The 20,520-nt window shown below is 49.2% G+C and overlaps 1 protein-coding gene across 3 annotated transcripts in view; it reads left to right on the top strand.

Moving 5' to 3' along the window:
- Positions 1-2,416: 2,416 nt before the first annotated feature.
- Positions 2,417-20,520, top strand: part of TFAP2A (transcription factor AP-2 alpha) — a 30,488-nt gene continuing 12,384 nt past the window's right edge. The window contains exons 1-4 of one of the 3 annotated variants that reach the window (XM_063130360.1): positions 8,251-8,458; positions 12,914-12,940; positions 14,393-14,827; positions 18,544-18,595. In XM_063130360.1, the coding sequence (XP_062986430.1) occupies positions 8,408-8,458; positions 12,914-12,940; positions 14,393-14,827; positions 18,544-18,595 (565 nt within the window). In that variant the 5' untranslated portion in view covers positions 8,251-8,407. Of the gene's footprint in view, positions 2,526-8,250; positions 8,459-12,913; positions 12,941-14,392; positions 14,828-18,543; positions 18,596-20,520 lie in introns of those variants that run through there. The other 2 variants (XM_063130359.1, XM_063130361.1) reach the window with 2 other exon arrangements.

The following is a 20,520-nucleotide window of genomic DNA, read 5'->3' as shown; positions in this document are numbered from 1 at the left end:
TTTGGTTGCTCTGGGCAGGAGCCAAACGGGTTGAGGTGGTGCCTTATTTTATTTCAACCATTCCTTTGTTTATTTAAAATTGTTTTTAGGCCGCAAAACCTTCCCAAGGCGGAGTACAAGATCAAAAGCCTACAAAAGCCTATACAATCCCTGTTAACTCAGCCAGAGCGTTCGGACACTTTAGCCCCCCCCCCCGCCGCCCCCCCGGACTGCATTGAGACAGGGAGAGCGATCCATAAGCCTGGGAAACCGGATCAACCAGGCTTGCGGCCCCCATGCCTCAGATGCGTTCATTTCAGAGAAGCTTCCTTCCGAGAAATGCGACAAGGATCAAAGAGGGAGAGCGACTGAAATCCTACATCTAAAGCTGAGGCTACCGCGCCCCGATGCTAAAAGCCAGAATAAATGAAGGCGCAAATCCCTGACTGGTTTTAGGAAACGTATTTAATCCTTTGCCTAGAAGCTGACCCATCTCTGTTTACAGATGCCTCGAGAAAAAGCAAATCCTTTACACGTCTCCTCAGAAGTAAGTCTCATTGAGTTTAATGGGACTTACTCCCAAGTAAGAGAGAATAGGATTTGCAGCCTAAGACTCCAGGGAAGACTCCTCTGAAATCTTACGGGACTACTCTAGAGTCAGAGTAATCTCCTTACAATAAAAGCACGTGCACCCACCTGACCTGGCTCAAGATCGCATCCTTGGAAAAAGAGGAACCAAACCAAACGCCAGAACTGAAATGAAGCATCGAAAAAGCATGTGTGACGTTTTGAAAACTTCCCTCTCCACGTACGACGTCTGGTCGGGATACCAAAGTTTGGTACCCAAACTGCACACAACTGAGGGCCCAAAAAAAGATTGGTCTCAAGTCCTTCGAGACCAGGGCCACAGCTAGACCTAAGGTTTATCCTGGGATCATCCAGGGTTCGCCCCTGCCTGAGCACTGGATCCCCTGTGTGTCACCTAGATGAACAGGTTTGACCCCTGGATCATCCAGGGATAAACCTTAGGTCTAGCTATGGCCCAAAACGGCCTCCAAAATCAGCAACCTGCTCGGGGAAAAGAAGAGTGTCTCCAAAACGCCCAGGTTTGCCCAAGTCACTTTGAACAAAATTATTTTCAAGGGTCGAAGCTTAAGATCTTGTGGACAGGCAGGGGTGGGGGACTCACAACCCCTGCTTTTCAGCCCTCCGGGGTAATATTCGAGAAAGGTTCACTATAAGACAGGGGGGGGGGCAGGTGCTGAAAAACCAAAAGAAAACCCCAAATACTCCACCTTCTGAAAGATACTGCTTTGACCTGTCTGTCATTCCCATCCCCAACCCAGCATTTGACAGCGCAATCCACAACTCGGTAAAGCTGATTTGCTTGAATTTAACTCGCTTCCCCTTAAAGCCAACGGGTGCAACACCGACCCGCAGTTCTTCACTCAACTCACCCCCGCCAGGGCGCCAACCGCTTGCTATTTAAGGAAAAGGGAAAAGGGGGGGGGGAAGTCTTAACAGCGTCTTAAAAGTCTTAAAAGCGTATTCCACCACTCCCATTTATTTTAACGGAGAAATTTCATGACTCCGGCTGCATCTCTACCTGCTTCAACCTAGGGAAACCCCAAGTGTTTGCATGGAAGCCCATCGCGTCCAATGGGTCAACTTTCAGCCTGGCGAACATCAGAGAGGGGTGGGGAGCAAGGCGGGCGGCTCGGAGAGCAATCGCTCTGGGTGGAAAGCGATGGGGTTGGTGGGCGACCGTAGGGGCTAAGCCAAAGGTCCCCCCCCCCCCGGCTGGAGAAGACGCGAGTCAAGGTCTGGCTCCGACCGCCCTTTTCCCGAGGAGCAGCAGAAGAACTCAGCCGAGTTCGCAGCTGCTCACCTCGCGGAGGCAGGGATTGCTGCCTTTCCGAACAACGCTCCCCTCTCTCGTCAGCCACCCACCCCCGCTCGTCCCTTCCCTCGTCCCCGGGCACCCAAGTAACCTATACACACGTTGCGCCGAAGCGCCAGTCACCCGCTCGGTGTCTCGCCCAAGCCGGAGTGACTCCCCGATTCTCCATCACGCAGACCTGCCCTCCGCTTCCCCGCACTCGCTCTCGCTCTCCCCTGCAAGAAAGCCGAACAATAGGAGAAGCAACGGGGGAATCCCAGCGACTCCTCGGGCTCACGGCTCTTGTGATCCCCTCGAGGAGGGCCGGCCGGCCGGCCCGGCCTCTCCGGAGGAAGCGGGGAGGAGGGAGCCAAGCACGCCGGCTGCAGAGCTGCTGCTTGCTGTAAATCCATCATCCTCTGAGACAGGTTGCCAGCTCTGGCAGGGAACTGGCCGAATGCATTCCTGCGCCAGTGCGCAGGCGCGGGCAGGTAGCACCCTGCTCTTTATGACCAGGTGAGCAGTTCCTCTGGCAGGTAAAAGAAGGCTTTGCGTAAAGAGATCGCAGGAGAGGCGAGCGGATCACTCATTCCATGACCGGCAGGGACTGTGTGATAGGCAGCCTGGAGCCATAATGTCACTCCTTGCAAAAATGGGCGACTGGCAGGTAATAGTTTTTTCCTCGGCTTCTCTCTCTCTGCCCCCCTCCTCTCCTCCCTTTTGCTTCTCTCTCTCTCTCTCTCTCCCTCCTGTTTTTGTTTGGGCTTTAAGGATGGAAAGGGGAGGCATGGATCCAAACCAGGAACATGACGAGCAACCAAGCGTTTCACTGGGGATTTTTCTCAGAGCTTTGCCCCGAGGGGGGAAAAAGCGCACCCTCGCGGGAACCGGTTCGAGGGTTTTGTTGGTAGTAGGGCGAGCTTTGGTGGCCATTCAACAGGTGGGGGAGAGCCGGTAGCTTTCCCAAAGGGAGGCCTGGGGGGCTGGAAGCGGCGCGTCGGGGCTCGCCGCTCCTTCTCTACCTGAACAACCCCCGATTTCCGGGGCCCGGGGAAATAGCCGGAGCTTTTGATGACGATGATTTTACCTATGATTTGGAGAATGGCGTGTGTGCGCGCGCGCGCGTGCGTGTGTGTAGGGGAGTCCTCTTTTTGCAGATCCCTCAAGTTTGTAGGAAAGATAATGTTAAACCGCCTGAGCTAAAGTCTGACTCCTCTTGCAAACTCTGTGTGTGTGTGTGTGTGTGAGAGAGAGAGAGAGAGAGAGAGAGAGTGAGAGAGAGAGAGTGCGTGCTAGGGTGTTTAGGGAAACACGGAGATCTTACAAAGTTTAAGGGGCGGCACGGATCGGCCTTGCGCTCAGAGACAGGGGTGCTTGTGGAAGTTGTCAGCGTTTCAGGGGACGCCAGCGGAGTTTTTTTGTGCCGAGGTCCGACGGTGAGGGCTGTTTCGCTTTCGCCTCGGCCTCGCAGGCTTCCTCTGGACGAGGGCCGGCCTTTGGAAACGGATCTCGGGTTCCATTATTCCACTAACCTGCAGAAAAGGATCGTATATCTTGAAGTAAAAATAAAATAAAATAAATATCTGTAACCGTGTACCTGGTTTTTAAAAGGAGAAAGAAAGAAAAGATGCGGCGGCGAGGTGAGTCAGTTCCGGAGGGCCCCGGCAGCGTGGGCCTGCCCGGGCGGGCCTGTTCGCCGCTGCGCCTCTCCCTGGTTCTCTGGGTGCTCATTTCCACGAAGGCCCCTGGGCTGCGGGGCCCCTGGGCTTCAGCCCCGCGATCCAGTCCCAGCGGCGCGGCTGCCGAGAGCCCGGCCAGAGTCCGTCTGTGGTCCCAGGAAGCGTCCCGAGGGTACTTCGCTCTCCTCTTGTCTATCGCTCGGTCTCTTCTTTGGGCAATTCAGGAGTTGTTCCTTTCCCCACAAACAGGAAAACTGAACTTTGTACACCATTGGAAGTTGGGGGCTTTTCTTTTCCATTGCTGGACCAAATGAGGCAAAGAAAGTTTTATTTTAAAGTCAGCTCTGTGTGTGTGTGTGTGTGTCTTCAAGTTTCTTTTCTTTCCGAAGAGTTTAGGCTGTCCCCAACTTTTAAACTTACCAGGCATGATCCTGTGAAACTAATACCGAAGAAGAAGCAGAAGAAGCAGTGGTGTGTGTGTGTGTGTGTGTGTGTGTGTGTGTGTGTGTGTGTGTGGAGATCCCACTCATTTCTAAGCAGCAGTTTACCATGTCCTTAAACCTGTCGTATTAAAAAGTCAGAGAAGATACGCCTAGAATTGCACTGTAAATGAGTCTGGCTCCGAGTCCAACCTAAGTTAAAGCAAGATTTTTTTTAATTCAATTTATTTATTTATTTGTTTGTAATTCCCCTCGTTTTGCCGCTGTTTAACTGAATGCCATCGGCTTAAGTCCGGGATTCATCGCTAACGTGCTCCCCGGGTTGTAATAGGCATAATACTCTGAGCCTAAATCTCTCGGTACTTCGAATTATGATGGGGGCGGGGGGGGCGGGGAGGCAGAGAGCGGTAGTGGGGCCTTTATTGAAGTCAAGTCCCCGGTGGCCTAAAAAAGAATAGCGAAGGGGGCAACCCTATCCATGATTAAACAGAAAAAAAGTCCTACAACTAGGATTTGTAGGTCTTTTTTCAGCCTAAACATGCATCGACTTGGCGTCCTAAGGGCTTTGTCTGCCCTGTCTTTCGGACACTGGCCTATCTTAACGGGCACGAAGTCCCATTGATTCGGTTCTATGGGACACACGGTCCAATGGGATGTTTAGCATTAGCGGCGCGTTACTTACAGGGGCCGGCAGAATTATTTTTTTATTTTGTTTTATTTATTTCATTTCTATACCCCCAATAGCCGAAGCCCTCTTCCTCTTACTTCCTCCATCGTAGTAGACGTCTCCCAGCGAAGTCAGGACTTAGTGGAGCAGGGGATGCGATACAGGCCATTGAGGTGCCCGTGGGAAATCAGGAAGGGACCACGATGATGATGATAATGATGATGATAATACTCAGCTGTGGGTGTACGTATGTGTCGGCAAGAGTGTCTGAGTGTGCATCCGCACGACTAGTGTTGGTTCACGTCTGCTTGCAGCTCCTCCCGAGGAAAGTTTTCTGGGTTCTAGGCGTTTGCTTGCAAAATAAATAAATACAAAAGTAGGCCCATTGACATGAATGGGACGTCTTAGTCTCGACGAACTTAAGTCCCATTCCTTTCCATGGCTCTCCTCTAAGTAGGACTAACATTGGCTAGTACTCTAGATTTCCCTACCCCAGTCTCTGTCGGCTTTCCCAAGCCTGAAGGCTTCGTGGGCCCTCCAAAGCTTGGCAACGTTGCTGCGCTTGCCCCCAGGGAGGCCGCTGGGGCCGATCCCTCACCCGCTGGCCTCAAGAGGGCGCTCGCCCTCTCCCTGCAGGGCTATTGAGCTCCGGGCTGCTGCTGCTGGTGGTGGTGGTGGATCTTCCACTCCCGTTGTGCCTGGAAGCCCCAGTGGCGCAATCGTCCCTGGAAGGCATATTGGGCGCCGTGGGGGTTTTGTGTGAGTGTTTTTGGTACTTGACTCGCCCTGTCACAGGTTGTTGATGATGGGGGGTTTAGAGGAACCTGGAGTGCTCCTGCGTGTTGAAGGCGTGGGGGAGATCTCCTTTTTCGGACTGCCTTCTTTCTTGCCAGCTCACTATTGAATGTCAATGGGAATAGAATCGATTCCTGCCCCCCTTAATCCCCCAGGGCAGTTTCGAAAAACAGAAGAAGAAGGCAGGAAAGAAGAACCGGAGTCAGACGGGTGTTTCTTAAGAATTCGGAAAGGGACTAAAAGGAATCGCTCGTATCTCGTTCATCCAGAATCACTGGCCTTTTATTGAGTTCTGATTTATCTATTATTATTTTTAAAAGTCTCCCCTAGAAGCCGCTTAAGCCGGAGCAAACTCGAATCGGTGACAATTTCATTCCCCAAAGGGTCTTTCTCCGGTTCCCTCCGGTTTCGCGGGCTTTTGTGACCTGTTCACATAAGCTTAATGAATGGTCCTCCAGGTGGGTGAATTGCAGCTCGTTCTCCTAGTAGAGGATGCCTCTGCCTTCTTGGACCTGTAGATCTCGCTGTGGTTCAACATTAGGAGCGCTATGCTGTGAAGGCGGGTTTCATTCCGGAGCCTGCTCTCCAGCTGCGGTTACAGGTAAGCTCTTGATTCAGACACGTATGCAAACCCATTAAAATCGACGCGTTCTAATTTCAGAATCAGCAAAAATGCAACGATTCCCCGATTTCTTTTATTTTATTTTTCAAAGGCCAGTGCCTACACCTGCCCTAACATGACAGGGGCTGCTTATTGACCACAATGAGCACAAAGGTGGAAGACTTTTTGTTGGTTTCAGTGAAACGGTTTAAAGTTTGTCACCAGAAAAGAATTCGGATTAAAAACAACAACATGTGTCCACCAGTGTAAAAAAGCAAAGCGAATTAACAATTCTGAAGAAGCCATGATGTCTAGTCACTATGGACCAAAGCCAAGAAAGGTACGAGCCTTCCCATGGCTAGAGCCCAGGGTTGAAGCCAGACCTCACTAGACTTAAGCCCCTGACTTCAGTGTTGATCAAAAAGGCTACTCCTTCCAGGCTCAAGCCAGCGTGAATATTTTGCCACCTGACCTCAAAAGCCCTGCTGCTTAAACCCAGGTATTGTGGGGACAAGCTAGTGCCGACAGAAAAGCACTCTGCATATGGTTAAAAGGCACTTTTCTTCTTTTAGCTATGACTTCATATATTCCAGGATGCATCCCCACCTATTGTAAAGGGATCTAGAGCTTCACTCCTAGCCCCCAAAAAGCCTCATAGAGTAAAGGAAACTCTGCTGTTCCATTTCCGACTCCACTAAATCGCATTGACTCCAACTTGGGCACTGCCCACGATTTCCATCCATTCCTAAGCTCTTCCTTTGGCAATAAAGTAAATCCTGTTGCCTTGAACGGAATTCACTTTAGTACAAACCCAATCTGCTTAGGATCGCAGCCCAAATCGCTTGCACTCTCAGCATTTCTGCCAACAGCCCCATCCTGAACGTTTCCTTTGGTCTCCTTGCTTTCCGCAGAACTCACTCCGAAGTCATTGCGCTCAGGACTACAGCCTTAGAGCATTCTGGAGCGGGCGTCATTCTCTCTGATTTGATGCGCAAGGATATCTAATTCGACCAAAATGGGGGAAACCCCTGGGACCAAAAACGCAACAATAAACAAACCCATAATAGAAGACGAGCTGCGAGGAGGAGGCGAACTCCCATTACAGTTAGATCACCAGCAAGTGGGTGGTGGGACTGCTACTTTTCCCCCCTCTAAAAAAAACACGGATTCTTTAAAGCTTGGACTCACGATGGAGGGGGAGAATAGGCCTCGACACTGCAAAAATAAATACATAAATAAATAATAAAGCAAAGCAAAAGCACCAAAGAAGGCGAGAAAAACTTGCCTAGGAACTGCCACAGGTGACAACCAGAGAACGGGCGTTGAATACGTACATTCCTGCACAAACTTACTTAGGAGTAAGTTCCACCGAACTCAGTGGTGCTTACTTTTGAGTAACAATGAACAGGGCAGAGCTGCACGGTTAAAATCCTACCTATGTCACATGCCGAAGGCAGTCTTTTGGGGACCAGCCCTACTTACTTGCGAGGAAGTATGCATAGGATCGGGTGGCAACGCTGCAGTCCATGAAACTCGGGGCGAGTTTTCCTATTGACTGCTATAGGCTCAAAATTGCCTCTATGTAGAAATCGCATTCCATTGAAATGTGAATTCCAAAAGAGAGAATTGGGAGAATATTGCGCTCAGGGGTGGGTGGGGGTGAGGGTAGGGGTAGGGGTAGGGGTGGGGGTGCGTGTGTACGCGGGGAAAAACAGTTAAAAGAGCAAAAAGGGGAGGAGAATTTGAGTTGAGCGAATATGAAGAAAGGATCACATAAACGATCCAACACAGAGGATTCCATAAATCGTGACTTCGAAAAAACAAAATCATATAAAACTCAGAATCCTGTAGTTTTAAAGTTGCTTTTAAGATGATGATGACGATGACGACGATGAGGAGGAGGAGGAGGAGGAGGATGGATGGATGGATGGATGACGATAATGATAGCTAACGGTGGCTTCCTGGCTACCTGCGTCCCTTCGCTTGCAGGTTGTTGCGCGTTTGAGCAACTGGCCTATTGTTGCTATGCTAATGAGGCGATTAGTCTGTTGGTAAAAGACGAGCGTGGAAAAGGGGAAAGTTTCGACCATTAGAGGGAGATCTCCGAGCGGGCACGGGAGATCGCCTCCTCCTCCTCCCCCCCCCACTCCTCCCCCCCCACTCCTCCTCCTCCTCCTCCTCCTGCTCCTGCTCAAGCACTCCAGCCAGCGCGCTCTGCATGCCAGAGGAGAGCGCAAGGCAGGCAGGCAGGGCAAATCGGCCGCCTCTCTCTCTCTCTCTCTCTCTCTCCCTCTCCCTCTCCCTCTCCCTCTCTTTCTCTCTCTCTTTCTCTTTCTCTGTCTCTCTTGTCTCTCGCCACGCCAATCCATGAAAATGCTTTGGAAACTGACGGATAATATCAAGTATGAGGAATGTGAGGTAAGCGCTTTCCCGCGGCTGGGGCACACTTTGAGAGAGGAGGACCCCCCCCCCGGCCCTCCAGTACCCACCCGTTTCCCCCTCATCCCAAAGTCAGTTGCCATGGGGTGGGGTGGGCTTGGAGGAAACACCTTGCAGTAACCAGCGATGCTTTGGAAGACAAACTTCTGCGCTGGGCTACTTGGCAAATCTTCCAGCTGGAAGCGAGGCAGGGGCACGTTAGGGGGACAGGCGCCCCTTTTGGGGGGGGCGGCGGCGGGGGCTGTTTACAAGAAAAATCGACCTCGGCCCAAGTAGATCAGAAGGGGAGAAAAGCCAGAGACGGATCTTTCTGTACAAACAGCATTGCCCAAACAGCAGCGGGAGAGGGCTGGGTGGAAAGAAGATGGAATGAATGAGTGGAATGAATGGATGAGTGGATGACTACGAGAAAAGGCAACAAGACAAAGAGAAAAGCCTCTGGAGTCAGCAGAGAGGGATCGTCAACGATCTCCTAGAGAGAGCTCGCGAAACAGACACCTGCGATCCACAGGTCTGCTGAATCCATAGCGCAGGACTTCTGCCGATCTGGTTTGGATCGTGGTCACTTCCGCGTGGAACCTGCCTGGCTGGGCTCGCCGTGTTCTCCTTCTTCTTCTTCTGCGCCAGTTGATGGGGGGTTTGGTGAGAGCAGCGTGGCTTTAAGCACGCCTTTCGCACTCAAATGCCGCCTCGAAGGCGTTGCTATTGGGAGATGCCTGGTAGCTCAGATGGTGTTGGAGGGCAGGCAGAGACGGAGAGGCGTCTTCCGACCGTAGACGGTGCCAGGGACCGATGTTTGCTCCTCCATTCGCCTGGCATACGGTGCATCACTGGTCACTGACACATTTTGTGCACAGAATACGATGATATTACGGGGATAATATCAAGATAGATAAATGTGCTTGTGTCTGTGGTTTTGCAGAGGTTTATATAGGGTAAAAGAGAGGTTTAATATGTGGCTTGAGAGAGGAGAGGGAGGTAGTTTAAGAAAAAGTTTCGATGGCTAGTCAGACACGGATGGATGTATAAGATGAACCACTAGCGTGAAAGCAAGGATGGCTATTAAATAAGCGTGTCTCGAAGTTGTTATGCACGTAGGGTGACACTGTTCAATGCGTTAAATGGTTTTAGTTTCCCCCGCTGATAGACTGCGGAGACAGTGCCATCTTAAGCCGGATCTCTCTCTCTCTGTGCGTGTTTTGTTTTCTCCGCTTTCCAAAAACTGTTTTGTGGGGCTTTGTTTCCCATCCCAGTCCAACGGACCGGTGTGCAATACACACACCCGCGCGTTGATGCAGGTACCCCACACAGGCACGCACACACACACACACACACACACACACACGTTCCCTTTTCTCATGGTGCACGCATGGCAGAATCCGGCAAGCGACAGTCTGAGAGATTAATGAAGAAAACAAATATGGGATGGTGTTGAGATTTATGACTCCTACGGAGGGACAAGTCTGTCTACAAATGTCAGAAGATGGCATGCAGGAGGAGATCTCCTTTTCACAATCTAAGGCATTGAAAAAGCTCTCGCTCGCTCGCTCGCTCTCCCCGTCCCCCATGGCCGCTCTGAAACAGACGTTTTAGGGGGGAAGTCATTCATTTTTCGGTGTTAAACTGCACAGCACGTGGGGCTGTGGATTTGCTTGCAAATTTGCTGGCTTCCCCCGCCCCCCTTGCGGCTTCACACCCAGGTGATAAACAAACAGATCCAACGGCGTGGCTCCCAAAGCCGGCCGGGAGGTGTTTTTGGCGCGGGGGTGCTTGGACGGTTTCTTCTGTAGGGAGGGCGCAGCTGTAGTATTCCAGACGCAGACAGCTGCAATTGACAGGAACTCTTGAGACTAAGTGGGCGAGCATGAAATTGACTAGGGTTGCAATCCTATCCTCACACCTACGTGGGAGTAAGTCCCATCGAACCCAGTGGGATTTACTTCCACGTAGACCTGCATCAGGTTGCAGTTGGAGGAAATCATTATTTTATTCTATTTTATTTTTATTTCATTTTTTTTTAAAAAAAAGTCTGGTGATGGGACAACTTTTGAGAACGTGGAAGTAAGTGTTCATGGCTTGAATTTGCTTCAGTATTTGCTTAATGCGATTTACTTTGGAAGGCAGTTGAAATCGTCTGATTCTTAGCATTTTCTTCAAATTTGGGCCTTTGAAATACATAATTCCGTGTTTCTTTGTTTTCGGCTGCGAAGCTTCAACTCTCCTATGTGAAAATTAGAGAGAAGCTGGGAAGACGGCAAAGGCAACGAGATTGCAAGGCTGCGAGTGTTTCTTTCTTTCTTTCTTTCTTCTTTTCTGTAGAAAAGATTGTTTTGTTTTGTTTTTGATTTGGCGGGGGCGCGCTGAGAGTTTTGCAGCAACATGCTCGCTCACTCGCTCGCTCGGCGGCAGAGCGCCTGTTGTTATGATAAGCCGGCAGGAGAAGTGGAGCACTGCCTGTCATCTCGCCGGATTTGCTGGCTGCGAGTTGCCCAGCCAGTTGGACGGGTTGGGCCGAGTCTGGGAGCCCGAGCTTGTCAGGGCCAGCCTAGCGCCAGTCGCCTCCCTCCCTCCCTTCCCTCCCCCCCTTGCTGTTCGCCACCCCTTTCCCCGATCCTCAGCCCCAACGGGGGAAAGCGCCGTGGGGCTCCCGAGGCGAGGCGAGCTGCTCCACCGCCCCGATTCCCGGGGGGGACGGAGCTCCGAGGGGGGACGGGGATTCCCCGCGCTGGGCGGGGAGCCCGGGGCTCCGGCGAGGCCCTGCTTCTGTTGCCGCCGCCGCCGCCGCCGCCTCCGGGCCGTCGAGTCATGGACGTGACGCAGCAGGAGGCCTCCGGAGCAGAACAGCCGGGCCCAGCCGAGCACGGGCAGCCGAAAGGCGGGGGCGCCGAGCCGGGGCCAGAGAGCGGCTCCTCCGGGGCCAAGCGGGGAGCTGGAGCCCAGCAGCTGCTTGCCCTCCCCTTCGAGGCGCCTCCCTTCGCCCAGCCGCCGCCGCCACCGCCGCCCGAGGTGCGCCCTTCGCTTCCCCGGCGCGGGGTCCTGGTGCGCCTCTCAGCCGTCGCCTTCCTGCTTTCCCTTCCGGCCCCGCGGCCGCTGGCTCTGCCGCCTTTCGCCCAAGCCTCGTCCTCGCCCCCTCTGCCCTGCCCCCCTGCCCTCCTCGGATCTTTCCATCCGTCCCCTCGCCTCTTCCTCCTCCTCCTCCTCCTCCGCTTCCCCAATTTCTCTAGCGCGGGCACCCAGCCCGTCTCTTTCCCCGAGCCCTGCGCTCTCTTTTATTCGCTCTCCTTTTTGCTCGGTGTCCCTCTTCCCACATGTCTCTCCTCCTTCCTTCGCCTTCTCCTGCCTTCCTCCTCCACTTCCTTACTGCTGCCCTTTCCCCTTCGCCCTCTCTCCTCCTTTAGCCTTCTCCTCTTCCCCGTCCACGCTTCCTTCGCCTTCTCCCCCTCTCCTCCCTAGCTTGCCTGCCAGCCTGGGCGCGCTCCCACCCTCTCCCCGGCTCTCTTTCTCTTTCACTTCTGCTGCATGCCCTGCAACCTTTTAAAATGTTGCCCCTTTCCTGTGATTCGTCAGACGCAGCAACGGCATGGCTCTTCTCTCCCCCCCCCCCCTCCACCATCACCTCCTCTCCCTCTCGCTCCCTTTTTGTCTCTCTCTCTCTCTCTCCCCCCGTCTCTCCCCCCCCGTCTCTGATTAGATACACTGATTCTTCATTCAATGGACGTCATTTAGAACAGACTCTGCCTTGAGTTGCTTCCTCGCTTCACGCTCGATTTCCAGCCATTCTTCCCTTATTAAGTATTCGTGTAATATTAATAGTCATGAATATCTGCTATTAGGACTCTCAAGGAAAGCAAGCCGCAGATCTCTCTCTCTCTCTCTCTCTCTCTCTCTCTCTCTCTCTCTCTCTCTCTCTCTCTCTCTCATTAGAAGCTCACGTGAAGCAGGCAAAGAAGGAGGCAGAGAGAGAGAGAGAGAGAAAGGGAGGTGGGGGCAAGCGCGCGCGCGCACACACACACACGGATTAAGGAACACACACACGCACACACACACAGGCACACTCGCACTCAACTTGGACTCGGGCTCTCCCGACAGGATCCGGCTCTGGCTTTTGCAGCTGCACAACGTCGGGCGTTTGGTCAAGTTCTGATGGATTATAGAGGCGCTTCCCCAGCGCTCGCGGACACCAGCCTGGGCGTTGGGGACTTGGTGTAGGAGTCACGGTCTAGACCTGGGCTTCTCCCATTGTGTGTGCGTGAGAGCGAGCGAGGCAGCGGGCGAGAGGGGCTTGTGTGCAAGAGGGAGAGCAGCCGAGGCAAGAGGCAGATAGCGAGCGAGAGAGCGAGCGGGCGAGAGCGAGAGGAAGCGAGAGCGCGCTAAAGACCATACTTTTCTCTGCCTTTTTCCTGCCCTGACTTGGTACCCCCCGAATCCGCGCAGATGTTAGTTCACAGTTTCTCAGCGATGGTGAGTGGCTTTAGCATTCTCTTTCAGGGGCTGATGGTGGTGGTGGTGGTGGTGGGATCGTGCTTCTTCATATGCTTTTTCTCAGCCTGGTTGGGGGTTCCACAGCCTGCGGAGATCTGTCCTCTGTGTCTCCCCACCCCGCTTTTATTTTATTTTAGGGTGGGGGAATAAATAATTTTTTAAAAAAACTTATTTATTGTGCCTTTGGCTGTTTCAAGTTAACTACCAAAGGCTGGCCATGCTTCCACACCCAGCCCATTCTTTTTGTTTGCTTTGCTTTGCTTTGCGCTCTCTCGCTCTCTCTCTCTCTCTCTCTCCTCCCTCACCAACCCCCCTCTTCTTCCGATTGGATTTCACATCTTTCCACTTCTTTCCTTTCCTGGGATAATATCCTGGGTTTGTGAGCCTGAAGTCGGGGGCATTTAACGATAGCTTTCTTATAATTCCCACCCCCACCCCCATCTTCCATTTGTGTGGCTGTTAATTTCCTTTAGATGTACCTGTGGGCTATAATTTCATAACCTCGCAAGTCCCAATTGTACACCGGCGAAATCATTTACATTTTCGTTCCTCTCTCTCCCCCCACTCTTTTCTCTTTATTTCTGTTTCCCAGATATTTCTCTCTCTCTCTCTCTTTTGGTCTTCTTCATTATTTCTGTAGAATTTATTTTGTGTGTATGTGTGATGTATATCTCTGTGTAATATATATATATATATATATATATATATATATATATATATATAGTCCATGTGTAATATTACAGTACAATTCCAATCAACAAAGCAGTATATTTTTATGGCTCTTCTATCTCAATCACCCCTCCCTGCCAAATTTGTAAATGGCTGGCTTAATTTCGAAATCACATTTTGGTCATATTTCTGGACATGCTTTTAAGAAAATGGCATCTCTTTTTGGGGATGTTTGCCTGGGAAAAGGGTTATAAATGCAAAAAGATATAGCAGCACTTTTTATTCTTTTTTGATGGGGCACCCGTGAATATTTCTTTACATTTTCCTTTTTTTCTTTTAAAAGTGCAATGTAGATCTGGGTCTTTTTGCAAATGGTACCACAACGTGTTTTTTAAAAGCATGGCTAAGTTCAATTTTTGAACGATTCTCCGCCCCCTCCCTCCAGTAAGAACATTTTCTGGATTTCCAGTCAATGTGTTTCAATGGACCAATTTGCTTCGTTGGTTCTAATTCAGACTTTTAAAATTATGGTTAATAATAATGGACACATTTCCATTTTTGTAGATGCCAATGTCCTCTGGATAAGAGAATTTCGAGACCTACCCCCCCTTTCTGCTTTGAACAAAATGATCGCAAATTGCAGCTACATGATTTGGGGTGGCTGGGTGGTTGCAAAGCGCTTGGCCCTGTAAAACAGCTTGATGTTGACCTCGCTCTCTCTCCCCCCCACCCCGCGCCCCTTCTCTTTTTCTTCTTCACCAGGATCGTCACGATGGCACCAGCAACGGGACAGCCCGGTTACCCCAGTTGGGGACTGTGGGTCAGTCCCCCTACACGAGCGCCCCTCCGCTCTCCCACACTCCCAACGCCGACTTCCAGCCCCCTTATTTCCCCCCACCGTATCAGCCCATTTACCCGCAGTCCCAAGACCCGTATTCCCACGTTAACGACCCTTACAGCTTGAACCCGCTGCACGCCCAGCCCCAGCCCCAACACCCTGGCTGGCCGGGACAGAGACAGAACCAGGAAACGGGGCTTTTGCACACGCATCGCGGACTTCCGCACCAGCTCTCCGGGCTGGATCCGCGAAGGGATTACCGGCGGCATGAAGATCTATTGCACGGACCTCACGGCTTGAGCTCAGGACTAGGAGACATCCCCATTCATTCAATACCTCACTCGTTAGAAGACGTACCGGTAAGGAGAACGAATCGGAGACACACCGGGGCTGCCCGCCCGCCCCCCCCCCCAGTAGTCTTCCACCCACTCTCTCACACGACGACGCCTGTCCCCCACTCGCCGCCCCCAGGGCTGGTGGAGGGGCATTAAGCTGCACATTTCCAGCCAAATGACCTCCAGCAGACAATGAAGACAGCTAGGCCAATGTCTCGAGCCAGGGTTCCCCATCCTGTTTAATCACACATCCCACCAGCGTCTTCTGCGTAAAAACCTGGCCAATAATAATAATAGTAGTAGTAATTAATAATTCTTTGCATCTGTTTAATGGGGGCTGGGGTTGGAGGGAGAGAAAAGCACCAATCGAGAAATCAATCAAACGAAAGTCGACTTTCACGATACCCTTTTTCACGCCCAGTGACCATGAGCGGGAAGGCTAAGAACATGGTCTCAGGGCCTTGCTTGCGTTCAGTAGGATCCTGGCTGGCTTGGGAAAGAACGCCCTGACCCTCATCAGACCCAGGGCTCACGAAATACCTTCCTTAGTCCGGGAAGAAAGAGAGAGAGTCCAACGAATTGCATATCAAAAGCACAGCAAACAAAACCCACACTGATTGGGGATTGAAGAATTGGCAGCGCGGGTGTCTGCAGGGCTAAGAGAATTCAGAAATGAATGGAAGAATAACAACACATTTTTAAAAATTTCTTTTTTTAAAAAAAGCCGAATTTCAAACATGCTTTATTTTTCCTGCAGACCGTTGAAAAAGACGGGCTGGTCAGTAACAACTGATGGGTTGTGATCTTCCAGTGAAGATCTTTTCAGTGCCCTGCAGGTTTTCTGTTCACTGTTCTGGAGTTGATTTTTCTTACCCATAAATGCTGTTTCAAAAGATTTCTAATTTTGACTGGGATTAGTCCTTTGGCTCTTTGCAAGCAGAAAGGACCATTATGGGGGGAGGGAGGGAAGCACCTGATATGCTTGAATACAAAAGGAACAAGTCACTATCAAAGGTTCCTCCCTTCTGGTTGTGAAAACAGAATTTGACCAGTGCCAGTCATTGTATTTATGCACATCTCCAGTGCTGCTTACACCAGGCAGAAAACATTTGTGGGTGAGGGGAGAAGTGGGTTGCGGTATCTGGATGTGATTGCTGCTGTTACTAAAATGCCATCCCAAATTATAGGATCCAATATTGTAACAATATATCCGTTGACAGTTTAATGATTTACAGTTTCATGTTGCAAGGATAATGTTCTGATGGGTCCTCCTATTTGGAGGTCATTTTGAAACCCTTTATCACACACACACACACACACATCCTTAAGCAAATTGTTCTTGGAGGGAAGGAAATAGGGAATTCATTACAGGCCGTCTCTGACTTAAGTCCACTCCAGAAAATTTCTGCTGATATTTAGTTGTTTTCCAGTACACACGCATGCATTTCTTGAAGTGGGTTTGTGGTGTGTGGGAATTTAGGAAGCAATTGGGAGAGTTGAAAGACAACACTTCTTTTAATTTGAAAGAAAGAAAAGAAAGGCAAGGGGTGGAACGGCTGCGATTTTTAAAGCCCTTATTTTTTTTGTGGGGGGGCGGAATCCGTTTAAATCAGCAGATCTACTTTCAATTGAAAGTAGTCCGATGGAAACCAATGGTACTTCCAACCACATGTGTTTAGGTATCATGACATAAACTAATTTGATGCTAGTGGGGGCTTCTGTTACTGTGAGAAAAACGAGCTAAAATAGTCCCCTTTATTGGAATTTCGTTTTATAAAAATGTATGTAAGTGCGAATTCATTTCGAATGTTAAATGGTAAATACACTCTCAGCACCAGTGACTGATCGCGGGATACATTTTCAGAAAATAGGATTCAGGCAGAATAAATCCTTAAACGAACGTCTACCCGCACGCCCCCCCCCCCACTCTACACACTCTTTTAAGCCTGGGCAGATCAACAGCCCAGTTAAGCATAGTGCCATTAAACAGACGAAACTGGCATAAAACTGTCTACTTTGGTCACTGAGTAGTGGAAAGATCTGGAGAAAGCACCTTTCAAGGGTCCTTCTTCATGGGCAGGGCCTGCAGTGGGTAGTGAAGTTCTTTTAAAGGAATTTGGGTCATGGAAAAAGGTCATTTTCAATTTTCCCGTTGTTGCCGCAGTTAACCTTTCATAGAAGCACCACTCCTCGGTATTGAAGACATGCTAAGTCGAGGGCGAGAATTATTTAAGCATAAATATCTCGGCGGGATTTTAAAACCTAACAGTTGGTGGTTTTCGTGGACTCTATATAGGTAGAGAAATCAGACAAATAAAAGCGTTACGCCCCACTACATTTACTTTATGGGTTTAGGGTGCCTGCTTGAAGGGATCATATTTCCCCATATAGTTAAAAAAAATCCAAAGAAAACTGCAGCAGTAGACATTTCTGAACATTTCTCAATTTAATTATGCTCAAATCCAGAAGCACTTTAGGCAAGTTACAAATGAGAGCATTGAGTACAATAAAACCTGTAATAAAGCAACTTCGTACCATCCACCCGGAATCATTGAGATCAGGCACAATTAACAGGAGCATAAATCCAAGGCAGAATGGAAAATGTTAGGCTCGGTATTATTATTGGACAGAGACTAGAGAGAGAAAGGGGGGGAAAAGGGGGTTTGTGGGGGTCTCTGTTTGCGTGCGAGGTTGCCTGCCTATGTTTTAAAAGGCAATGCCTGCATTTTGTAACAGGATGGCGAAATTTTCTATCTCAGCAGCGCTAGTGCTAATTTGTAAACAGACACAGACACATTAGATTGACTGTCAGGTTGGGAATTAGAAAACATGATTTTCATTTTACTTTCTAATCACGTTTTGAACTCGAGTGCACGCGCCCCGCCTGCGTGCCCGCGCGCACCAATCCATCTGTAGGAGAATTAAAAGCAGCAGCAAAACCTACTCGCGGACAATAAAGGAAAAAAGCGGGGCTTTAGGCTCTTGGGCTGATCGGTTTTTATAAAGTTAGTTCCTCCCCCTCCAGCCCTTGTTTTCCCTAACGAAAATGTTGAACGGGATCGCCTTTTCTTCACTCCTCTCTCCAAAATGATTGTTCCTGCTTCTTTTACTCGTTCTGGCTTCCATTGCATTTTCCTCTGTGCCCAGAGGCAGCCTAACATTATCATTCTAGAATCTTATGATCATGTTAATTACCATTTTAAAATAAAATAAACGAACTCTAAAACTACATAACTGAGGCTGTAACCTATGCACACTTCCTCGGGAGTAAATTCCGTTGACATCCTTCTGCCTTCCTTCCGAGTAAACAGAGAGAGAATTGTGCAAACACTATACCTAGGGCTTTCCCCACTGAACTAGGACTGTATTACTTGTGAGTAAGCATGTTTAGAATCGTCCTGCAAGGTTTTCTTCCTAAGCATACTTATTTGGAAGTCAGTTGTATTGAAATCGATAGGGCTTGCTCCGAGTAAACATAATTATGATTGGGCTGTAGCATATAAGGCTCCGTCAGCTTTGCCATGATTAAACTTGGAGAGGAAACAGTTAAAATCCTGCCTTTACTTTTTTAAAAAATATATACCCTAAAATATCAAACTATTGAAACGAAATATATCCCTTTTAATTTTTTGTTGTTAAGAATAACAAACAATATAGACGAGAAAGAAAGAGAAAGAAAATCAGCAGTTTCTTTTTGTATGTTTAAATATTCACGTCCACATGTATTCCTTTTGTTGCAGCACGTAGAGGACCCGGGTATTAACATCCCAGATCAAACTGTAATTAAGAAAGGTAAGCGATTTCCTTTAGCATTCCAAGCATGTCCTCACAAGCTTGGTACTGTTGCCGAGAGAACTTGGTAAAGCTATTGTTTCCCTCCCCCCTCCCCTCTCCTCGATGTAATTTACAACAGGCTTGAAAATGGAAAACGAAATTGACAATCCCGGTTGAAAACAACCTTTTAGTTAATCCCATCCTCTGTGATTGTGTATATGTGTGATTATATTATCTAGCTAAACGGATCCAGGTTTTAGTTCTTCCTAATCCCATTCGTGGTTCAGAACTGACTTCTAATTTCTCTAGTTGGCCTGAAATTATTTTTCATTACCAAAGAAAACACCAATCCCCTCTAGCCCTTAGTCACACACACACTCACACACACACGCCACCCCCAGCCCCACCCCCGACTTCAGGTTTATGAGATTGTTCTGGATTGTTTACATCAGAGGGCTTTGTTGTAACAAGCGAGCAAGGATGGCGGAAGGGTGTTTGCTTGGTGCGCTCTCCGTGGCGATGGTTTCTGCTTGTTTTTTGAATGGAAAAGCCTGGGTTGTTTCTGCTGGTTCCTAATGGTGTGCTGTAGTTGTTTGTCTAGAAGACGGAGTGTTCTCATTCCCAACCTCTTCCAAACGCCCTTTCAAGGCGATTATAGAAAAATAGTGTGCGGCTTCTCCATTTTTAGGGGTGGTTTTGTTTTAAAGGCTGTTCTCAATGTCGGCAACGGAGCAAAACGAGTCTCCTCTTTCGGCTTCTTCAGGGAGAACTGTTGTTGGCGTGAAACTCGTTGGGCTTGCGCGCTTGTCTTTTATTCGCTGGGAAAGAGACCGTGTTTGCATTCGCTCTAGAGGAGTGTTTGGGTAGTTTAGGCACCAACAGGGCCTGATGCTCTACAAAGCTGCTCTCCTTTGGAAACCTCAGCACCGCGCAGTGAAAGCTAAAGTTTCAACCCCCCCTCCCAATCTGGGGAGCCTTTGTCACGTCAAATTAGATGTGCAAGGAATAAATCTTAAAGAGATGCTCTTTCCAAGTCGACATGATAATTGGCTCTTTTATTAGTAATCTCAAGAGTTCGTTTAACTCCTATTGTCTCTATTAGCCTCCCCAGAGCTATTAATGTCACAAGTGATCTATCCAAAACCTAGATATCCCTCCTCCTCGCTCCACCCTTTAACATTTGGATTAGGCCCACTAAAGTGAGAATGTAAAAGGGGTGGGGTGGGGGAGAATTGGGAACCAGGGGAATAAACAGATGACAAAAGGGTAAATATTTAGTGTAACCGGGCCCATCGCATGCAACCAAGGCTGTCCTTATTTTTTCACTCATATTTAGTCAAGCTGGGAAATGCAGAAAGGCATGCATTGGTCCTGGATGTCATCTAACAATGCCCCACGTCTTGCTATCTCTTGGGGAAAAGGGCAAGACTAAAGAGATGAGGAATGTCAGGGAAATAAGCTTTTGTTTTTAGTTTTTTTTTCATTTTGGGAAACAGTTCTGTAAGGAACTAGGCAGAGGGCTTTCAGTTTCTGTTCCGTTATTTTGTTTTGAATGTGTGCTTATTTAAACAAAGAACTGTACTCTCACTTTCTTTTGATGATGAAAAATGTCTCCTTGGCTCCTCGCTTTTCAGTGTTAAAAGTTGCACACAGAAGCTACAACAACCAGCCCAATTATTTTGAAAGAGTTCAGTGGAAGATATTAGGCCTACTCATGAACAAGTGCTCTGTGGATTGTAACATTAAACTATCCAGAACAGGCCAAGGTATATTATTTGAACGTTTTTGTTTATTCTTTTTTAAAAAAACATAAGAGGCACTGAACATGTCTCCCTGCGATATAGTCAGTATACTAAATATTCCTGAGACTGACAGCTTCAGTACACCGATTTGGCTATAAGTTCCAACGAAATCAATAGAACTTAGTTGTCACTGGAACCGTT

Source organism: Elgaria multicarinata, chromosome 7 (genome assembly GCF_023053635.1).
Source record: "Elgaria multicarinata webbii isolate HBS135686 ecotype San Diego chromosome 7, rElgMul1.1.pri, whole genome shotgun sequence".
Classification (NCBI taxonomy): Eukaryota; Metazoa; Chordata; class Lepidosauria; order Squamata; family Anguidae; genus Elgaria; species Elgaria multicarinata.
The sequence above is the reverse complement of the archived record's forward strand: the minus strand, read 5'-3'. Positions and strand labels throughout refer to the sequence as shown.